The sequence below is a fragment of the Cherax quadricarinatus genome, chromosome 78, assembly GCF_038502225.1.
Source record: "Cherax quadricarinatus isolate ZL_2023a chromosome 78, ASM3850222v1, whole genome shotgun sequence".
Lineage (NCBI taxonomy): Eukaryota > Metazoa > Arthropoda > Malacostraca > Decapoda > Parastacidae > Cherax > Cherax quadricarinatus.
The window spans coordinates 7,170,581-7,180,580 of NC_091369.1; the positions used below are offsets into that span (position 1 = coordinate 7,170,581).

The 10,000-nt window shown below is 40.2% G+C and overlaps 1 protein-coding gene across 5 annotated transcripts in view; it reads right to left on the bottom strand.

The window, feature by feature from the left end:
- Nucleotides 1–10,000, bottom strand: part of LOC128701640 (irregular chiasm C-roughest protein-like) — a 215,778-nt gene that overhangs the window by 37,316 nt on the left and 168,462 nt on the right. For all 5 annotated transcript variants that reach the window (XM_070101637.1, XM_070101636.1, XM_070101638.1 and 2 more), the window contains exons 8-9: nt 5,812–6,070; nt 3,126–3,284 (exon numbers count right to left, since the gene is read on the bottom strand). In XM_070101637.1, coding sequence (XP_069957738.1) covers nt 3,126–3,284; nt 5,812–6,070 — 418 coding nt within the window. The remainder of the gene's footprint in view (nt 1–3,125; nt 3,285–5,811; nt 6,071–10,000) is intronic.

Consider the following 10,000-nt stretch of genomic DNA (forward strand, 5'->3'; position numbering starts at 1 on the left):
AGTCTTCGACCTTCAGCTGAGAGAATCTTCGACCTTCAGCTGAGAGGGTCTTCGACCTTCAGCTGAGAGGATCTTCGACCTTCAGCTGAGAGAGTCTTCGACCTTCAGTTGAGAGAGTCTTCGACCTTCAGCTGAGAGAGTCTTCGACCTTCAGCTGAGAGAGTCTTCGACCTTCAGCTGAGAGAGTCTTCGACCTTCAGCTGAGAGAGTCTTCGACCTTCAGCTGAGAGAGTCTTCGACCTTCAGCTGAGAGGATCTTCGGCCTTCAGCTGAGAGGGTCTTCGACCTTCAGCTGAGAGGATCTTCGACCTTCAGCTGAGTCTTCGACTTTCAGCTGAGAGGATCTTCGACCTTCAGCTGAGAGAGTCTTCGACCTTCAGCTGAGAGAGTCTTCGACCTTCAGCTGAGTCTTCGACCTTCAGCTGTGAGAGTCTTCGACCTTCAGCTGAGAGTCTTCGACCTTCAGCTGAGAAGATCTTCGACCTTCAGCTGAGAGGGTCTTCGACCTTCAGCTGAGAGGATCTTCGACCTTCAGCTGAGAGTCTTCGACCTTCAGCTGAGAGGATCTTCGACCTTCAGCTGAGAGAGTCTTCGACCTTCAGCTGAGAGGATCTTTGACCTTCAGCTGAGAGGGCCTTCGACCTTCAGCTGAGAGAGTCTTCGACTTTCAGCTGAGAGGGTCTTCGACCTTCAACTGAGTCTTCGACCTTCAACTGAGAGAGTTTTCGACCTTCAGCTGAGAGGATCTTCGACCTTCAGCTGAGAGGATCTTCGACCTTCAGCTGAGAGAGTCTTCGACCTTCAGCTGAGAGGATCTTCAACTTTCAGCTGAGAGGGTTTTCCTTGTCTCCCTTTTTTTTAAACACTGACACTGTGTGTGTGCCATTTTCCGTCTGTCTGCCAATTTAACTTCTTGCAATAAAAGCCTATAAATTTTTGAAAATGGACACCATAATTCTTGTGAACATTCTTGTAAAACCCAATATGATACTTCGTCTGGTCCCAGGACAATTTTCGTGCCAGTATCTGGGACCAATAACTTTAATTCTTGTTTACTTACTTTAATAACATCAATAAAACAAGTGGTTATAATTATAACCTTAATTTTTAAAGGGGCGGACGGGTAAGCCAGCAGAAGGTCTCATGACTAGAAGCTCCAGCTATGGGTCATCATATGACTAAGACCAGCATCAGGAAACACTTGTTCAGCTTCCTGACAAACCTTACCTAACCCTCTAAGTCATCTATCCCGTCGGGATTCAAATCCTTCATATTTTTTGCAACACAAATTTTCTCTATAATACTCGACACATTTCCTCCTCAATTTGGGAAAATTTACCGTTGTTTGTTTATCTGTGTTTTGTCTTGAACCTTCACTAGTACTTCTACAGTCTTGAATAAAACATTTCCTTCTGCCTTACTCTTATCCACTATTTCTTTTTCGAATTTTCGTTCACACCTGCGGCAAGTGCTCAACCTATTTGTGGCTGCAGGGGTCGAGTCGTAGCTCCTGGCCCCGCCTCTTCGCTGATCGTTAATAGACCCACTTTCTCCCAGCTCCATGAGTTTTACTGTACCTTTTCTTGAAGCTATGCATCGATCCTGCCTCCACTACATCACTTTCCAGTGTTCCACTTCCTGACAACTCCAGGTCAAAACAATACTTCCAATACAAGGGGTCATAACTTCCAGTTATGACCCCTTGTTGTTGTGTCCCATCTCTGAAACATTCTGTCCCTGTCCACCTTGTCAATTCCTCTCAGTATTTTATATGTCGTTATCATGTCCTCCCCTCCCGTGTGTGTGTGTGTGTGTACTCCCTGGAACGCAGGCGAGAGATACATGATAATATACACTTGGAAGATCCTGGAGGGTCTGGTACCAAACCTGCACACGAAAATCACTTCCTATGAAAGCAAAAGACTGGGCAGGAGATGCAACATTCTCCCAATGAAAAGCATGAGCGCCACGAGAACACTGGGAGACAACACATTAAGTGTCTGGGGCCCAAGACTGTTCAACTGCCTCCCAGCATACATAAGGGGGATTACCAATAGACCCCTGGCTGTCCTCAAGAGGGCACTGACAGGCACCTAAAGTCAGTACCTGGCCTGGTGGTTAACGCTCTCGCTTCACACGATGAGGGCCTGGGTTCGATTCCCAGCCAGAGTAGAAACATTGGACGTGTTTCTTTCCACCTGTTGTCTATGTTCCCCATCAGTAAAATGGGTACTTGGGTGTTAGTCGACTGGTGTGGGTCGCATCCTGGGACACTGACCTAAGGAGGCCTGGTCACAGACCGGGCCGCGGGGGCGTTGACCCCCGGAACTCTCTCCAGGTTCTCCAGGTACAACCGGGCTGTGGTTCGTACGTCAGCTTGCGTGCGGCCAGCAGTAACAGCTCGGTTGATCAGACCCTGATCCACCATGAGGCCTGGCCTCAGACCAAGCCGCGGTAAACTCCAGATAAACTACAGGTAAACTGTGTTATACTTGATCCTCTACACTCACCTGTAACACTTTTCAGGTTCGAACGTACATGACGTGTTGTATACCACAGTGGGTTCGAATCCGGGTTCATGTGGATTCGAACCTGGGTTAGTGTGATTTACAAAATGGGTTCATGTAATTTACAACCCGGGTTCATGTGAGATCGAAGACAAATTTATGAGGGTGAAAACCTGGTTCACATAGAGTCCAGCCCTGGTCACGTAGGATCGAACCCTCACAACACCTCGTGTACACAATAGGTCACGTTAACAAGTGAACATATACAATGAGAGATATATGTCTCTCAGTATACTTTACTTCCTCGTTGGGGCACTGTGATGAACAGTTGCCATAAAACCTCAATGACAGTGCAGCAGATAGCCTTTAAACCTCATTAACGAACCAAGTACAAGCATTTTTGACTAGTAAACAGGTAAAATGCAGTGTTAGTGACCCTCGTGTAGCAGATAAACTTCAAACCCCATTAACTATATATCAGCATTTCATATTATTTTCACTATTGAATGTATTTTGCATTTTTAAATAATATTTCTTTTTAATCCACTAAAATTAAAATGTTTTGGGTAAAAAATCCATTTACTTAGAGTCAAAAGTGAGAAATCTTATGTAACTTACTTTCTTCGTTAAGTCTGATCTGCTTCCTGGCGACGCCGTATTCGTTTACTACAGAGCAATTGTAGGCGCCGAAGTCATGGCTGACGGCGTCCCGGATCACCAACACGTTCCTCAGACCTTCCCCTTGACGGTCCTCCACTACAGCGTACCTGGGGTCACCTGACCCACCACACTAGTGTTAGTCTTCCACCTGTTGATGAACTTCAGGGGGACCAGGGTGAAGTGCTCCAGGAGGAGGAGGAGCAGCAGCAGCAGCAGCAGGAGGAGGAGCAGGAATAGGCGGAGGAGGAGGAGATATAGAAAGTGAAAAAAGCGGGAGAAGAATTAGGTAGAAGAGAGAATCAGAAGGAGGAAGAGGAGCAAAAAAAAAAACGGAATATGAGGAAAGAGTGGAAGAGTCAGAAAAGAAGAGAATAAGAGGAAGAGGGCATTAGGAGCTGGAGAAAAGATTAGTAGAAGTAGGTATAAGAAGCAGGAGGCAGAGGAGGAATTCGAAGAATCAGGAAGATGTGGATTATCAGAATAATGAGCAGGAGGAGGAGGAGGAAGAGGAGAAGGAGGAAGAGGAAGAGGAGGCTTGTTTCTAGTGACCTTCTCCACAACTTCCTTTACAGAAGTTATCTCTTCATTACTCACCAACATAAACACATTTATAAATCTCTTGAAGCCAGAAAATTTCGCTCCCTTCAATTACTTTATTAATTCTAGGTTCACGCTGTGTGCCAGGAAACTCAGATTGTTAAAAGTGTGTTTATTCTGTTGTATACTTTGGGAACAGTGTGTGTGTGTGTGTGTGTGTGTGTGTGTGTGTGTGTGTGTGTGTGTGTGTGTGTGTGTGTGTGTGTGTGTGTGTGTGTGTGTGTACGTGTGTGTGTACGTGTGTGTGTACGTGTGTGTGTACTTGTGTGTGTACGTGTGTGTGTACGTGTGTGTGTGTACGTGTGTGTACGTGTGTGTAAAAGCAGGGATGGTTGAGTCAGCGCGAGAACACCAACTTTGGGGGATTGGGAGGTGGCAAACTTGTAATTACAACGTCAAGCTTGTAGATTAGTTCTAGCCGAGAGGAGAAGGAAGAAGAGAAGAGAGAGAGAGAAGAAAGAAGAAGAGAGAGAGGAAAGAGGAGAGAGAGGAGAAAGGAAGAAGAGAGAGAAGAAGAGAGAGAGAGAGAGAGAGACCGAGAGAGAGAGAGAGAGAGAGATGTCAACGAGATAAAGTCAATTGATCAAATGAAAATGCTGGCCCACAGATGGCTCCAACTTCATCCTGTTCCATGCTTGTATGTCTCATAACAATAAAAATGCTTTCAAATGAGCTGATGTAGGTAACAGCTTTTAGCTTGCCAATGAAGTTAGGAATCCTTAACCTGTAAATAGCTTGTCAATAAAGCTAAGGATCCTTAACCTAACCTTGTCAAACCCTGTGTAAAAGAGAGAGAGAGAGAGAGAGAGAGAGAGAGAGAGAGAGAGAACACTGGACAAAGCCTCAAGCACTGGGAATAGTCGGCTTTACACTATGCCTCCTCAGTGATTACCTTCAAGGATCTCTAAGCGTAGTTCACAACGGGACAGAGGCAACAAGATACTACTGGTGAGGTGTTCCACAGGGAAGTGTGCTTGGGCCTGTTGTGGAATGTCTACTTCAATGACCTTCTTCATCTCATTCCAGAATCCAATGCATATACAGGCGACTGTACTCTGACATTTAGTTATCCAAGATACTAAATGCCAGCTGCTCTAAGTTACATCAATCATCCTTACACTTATATCATCCTGGGGAAAACGATGGCAGGTTACATTTGCTCCTGAGACAACACAAATAATGATGGTCTCTGAGTACTATGATAACAATGCTGGAGCAGTGGTAAGAATGAATGAGTGTTGGAGCCCTGGGATGAGGTTGATATCCAAGGGGTGAAATCTGATTCCAAACTGACAATTAAGAACTACGTAGTAAATCATGCAAGCAAGGCAGTCATGAAGCAAATAGCAATATGGAGTATCTCGCATCTGCTTGACAGCACAGAGGTTGTACGACTGTACGAGGCATAAGTTGCTCACAATTTCTTGGACTGCCTGTTCCCCCTTTCCCCCCTTTCATCTACGACTCCTTGACAGAAGAGAACAGAACACGATGACTTATCTCTCGTCTGGACCCAGACAACAAACAGTAAACAGCAACTACACTCTGGCTGTAACCTTCTCCAGAATATCACTTCATCAGAGATAATTTATTCCTAGGATGACCTGAGTCTGGAACATGTTCATACAGCATAATGAAATCGAATAAATAAAGTCAGTTGATCCAATAAAATTGCTGGCCCACAGATGGCTCCAACTTGATCCTGTTCCCTATTTGTATAATTCATAACAATAAAAAGGCTTTCAAATAAGCTGATGTAGGTAATAGCTCTTAGCTTGTAAATAAAGCTGAAAAAAACCTGTGTAAAGAGAGAGTGAGAGAGAGAGAGAGAAAGAACCCTTAACCTAACCTTGTAAAACCCTGAGAGAGAGAGAGAGAGAGAGAGATAACCCTTAACCTAGCCTTGTAAAACCCTGAGAGAGAGATAGCCCTTAACAGCCTTGTAAAACCCTGTGTTGTGTGTGTGTGTGTGTGTGTGTGTGTGTGTGTGTGTGTGTGTGTGTGTGTGTGTGTGAGAGAGAGAGAGAGCATAAGCAGTATCACTTACTAAGGTCAATCTCCTTGCCGTTGTAGGTCCAGGTGACCCTAATTGGGCTGGGTATGGACACGGTGTTACACTCCAGGTTAACGGTGTCACCCATCCTGCCCCTCTGTTCGCCGGCGCTGACGATAGTGGGCGGCCCCTTCACCAGCAGCCGCAAGCGACCCTCCAGCTGCGGGAAGCCCCGCACGGCCGCCACGCACACGTACACCCCCGCCGTAGCACTCTCCACCACCACCCGTAGCTCACTTCCAGAGCCCAGAATCTGCAACACACCAGGGGCTCTTGGTTCAGGGAACTAGAGCTACCTTGCCCTTTCCTTGGATCAAACCTGATTTCCTTCCATAATTATATATACTGAGATACACAAAACGTGCCTCTAATTTAAAATCGACTGAAATTTTGAATATATATATATATATATATATATATATATATATATATATATATATATATATATAATATATATATATATATATATTTTTTAAAAAAAGTTTAGGCCAAGGGAATAAAAATGTTGAAATTACATCAGTTACATAACACTGCAATAAGTGTAGGCCTATCATTACAATACATTTAGGTCAAACATTACAATAAGTTTAGGTCTAATATGAGATTTCTCGATATCATAACACAAAAAGATTTCCAATACATTAAACGTTCGTTTGTGGTCAATATGAGTTACAGTGTCACGAAGCTGAGTCCAATATTAATAATTATTTGGAAGCACAAAACTGGCGAGGTTATAGAGAACGCGGAGACTATGTGAGGCTGTGACTTAGAGCACGTAACGTTGATCACAAATATTAAGTGATAACCCACATATTACTACAAGCTAATCAACCACAAATAACATGCTAACTGTCCACAAATAACATGCTAACTGTTCACAAATAACATGCTAACTGTTCACAAATAACATGCTAACTGTTCACAAATAACAAGCTAACTGTCCCAAAAAAACTCTTTAAAACAAATCATGCTAACTTTCCCCAAAAAACAAGCTAACTGTCCCAAATAACATCTTGACCAAAATAACATGCTAACTGACCCAAAAAAACATCTAACTCCCCCAAATAACATTAATGACAACAAATAAACCCAAAATTTTACCAAAAAACATGCTAACTTCCAAAATAACAACTAACTGACCACAAATAACAACCTTCCCCACAAATAACATCTAACTGAACAAATAACATTTAAATCCAAAAAATAACATTTTTCCCCAAATAACTTAATGTAAAAACAACTGCAAAAAATAACATTCTGTCCACAAAAAACTCAAAAGACCACAAATAACATCAACTGTCCAAAAAAATTTTTAAAAAATAAATTTTAAAATAAAATATATATATATATTATATATATATATAAAATATATATATATATTTTATATTTTTATATATATATTATTTCTTTTTAAAAAAATTTGGGAAAATCTTCATATATTTAATAATGGAAATTAAAAAAAGACGATTTTTTAAAAAAATTGGGCGAACAAAAGGGGACCATTGGTTTTTAAAATTATGTTTAATTTTTTGGGCGGAAAAGTTATTTGAAATTGCTTTTTGTGGTCAGTGCCCATTTTTTTGTCCTGCTGTTTTTTGGGTTATAGAGAACGCGGAGAATATGAGCTGTGACTTAGGCACGATGTTGATCACAAATATTAGTGATAACACATAATCGGCCAATTAACATGTAATGTTGTAACAATATAGCTAGTTGACCACAATAACAATACTGCATAATAAATGCTAACTCCAATAGTAATGATTGTATAGCACAATAACATGTTATATGACTCACGAATAACGATGTTATTCAAATGACATATGTTCGAACACATGCTAATGAACATAATAACATGTATGACAATACAATGTAACACTGACAATATAACATGCTAACTTGACCAAATAACAGGATATATATATATATATATATATATATATGTATATATATATATATATATATATATATACATATATATTATATATCATTTCATTTAATTTTAAAAATGGAACAGTTGCATATATTTAATAACGAGTTAAAAAAATTGAGCTGATATTTTGAGCTGAAAAATAATAGAACGAGAACTTAAACCTGAAGTGACCACCTTCAGGTTTAAGTTGTGGTCAGTTAGCATGTTATTTGTGGACAGTTAGCATGTTATTTGTGGACAGTTAGCATGTTATTTGTGGTCAGTTAGCATGTTATTTGTGAACAGTTAGCATGTTATTTGTGGACAGTTAGCATGTTATTTGTGGACAGTTAGCATGTTATTTGTGGACAGTTAGCATGTTATTTGTGGTCAGTTAGCATGTTATTTGTGGACAGTTAGCATGTTATTTGTGGACAGTTAGCATGTTATTTGTGGTCAGTTAGCATGTTATTTGTGGTCAGTTAGCATGTTATTTGTGAACAGTTAGCATGTTATTTGTGGACAGTTAGCATGTTATTTGTGGACAGTTAGCATGTTATTTGTGGACAGTTAGCATGTTATTTGTGGTCAGTTAGCATGTTATTTGTGGTCAGTTAGCATGTTATTTTTGAACAGTTAGCATGTTATTTGTGGTCAGTTAGCATGTTATTTTTGGACAGTTAGCATGTTATTTGTGGTCAGTTAGCATGTTATTTGTGGTCAGTTAGCATGTTATTTGTGGGCAGTTAGCATGTTATTTGTGGTCAGTTAGCATGTTATTTTTGAACAGTTAGCATGTTATTTTTGAACAGTTAGCATGTTATTTGTGGTCAGTTAGCATGTTATTTGTGGTCAGTTAGCATGTTATTTGTGGTCAGTTAGCATGTTATTTGTGGTCAGTTTGCATGTTATTTGTGGGCAGTTAGCATGTTATTTTTGAACAGTTAGCATGTTATTTGTGGTCAGTTAGCATGTTAAGTTGTGAACAGTTAGCATGTTATTTGGGTTCAGTTAGCATGTTATTTGTAGCAGTTAGCATGTTATTTGTGGTCAGTTAGCATGTTATTTGTGGGCGGTTAGCATGTTATTTTTGAACAGTTAGCATGTTATTTGTGGTCAGTTAGCATGTTATTTGTGGGCAGTTAGCATGTTATTTGTGGGCAGTTAGCATGTTATTTTTGAACAGTTAGCATGTTATTTGTGGTCAGTTTGCATGTTATTTGTGGGCAGTTACCATGTTATTTGTGGGCAGTTAGCATATTATTTTTGAACAGTTAGCATGTTATTTGTGGTCAGTTAGCATGTTATTTGTGGGCAGTTAGCATGTTATTTGTGGTCAGTTAGCATGTTATTTGTGGTCAGTTAGCATGTTATTTGTGGTCAGTTAGCATGTTATTTGTGGTCAGTTAGCATGTTATTTGTGGTCAGTTAGCATGTTATTTGTGGTCAGTTAGCATGTTATTTTTGAACAGTTAGCATGTTATTTTTGAACAGTTAGCATGTTATTTTTGAACAGTTAGCATGTTATTTTTGAACAGTTAGCATGTTATTTGTGGTCAGTTAGCATGTTATTTGTGGTCAGTTAGCATGTTATTTTTGAACAGTTAGCATGTTATTTGTGGTCAGTTAGCATGTTATTTGTGGTCAGTTAGCATGTTATTTTTGAACAGTTAGCATGTTATTTTTGAACAGTTAGCATGTTATTTTTGAACAGTTAGCATGTTATTTTTGAACAGTTAGCATGTTATTTTTGAACAGTTAGCATGTTATTTTTGAACAGTTAGCATGTTATTTGTGGTCAGTTAGCATGTTATTTGTGGTCAGTTAGCATGTTATTTGTGGTCAGTTAGCATGTTATTTGTGGTCAGTTAGCATGTTATTTGTGGTCAGTTAGCATGTTATTTGTGGTCAGTTAGCATGTTATTTGTGGTCAGTTAGCATGTTATTTGTGGACAGTTAGCATGTTATTTGTGGTCAGTTAGCATGTTATTTGTGGTCAGTTAGCATGTTATTTGTGGTCAGTTAGCATGTTATTTGTGGACAGTTAGCATGTTATTTGTGGTCAGTTAGCATGTTATTTGTGGGCAGTTTGCATGTTATTTGTGGTCAGTTATATATACAAGGAATTCGCAAGAGCAGGTGAAATATGATAGACACTGATCTTCATTTGATAGGTCATTAGCATGTTCATTTTGACAGTTAGCATGTTATTTGGTCCACTGACACGCTGCTCTAGGTATTGGTCAGTTGATGATTTGTAAGGCACGTAGC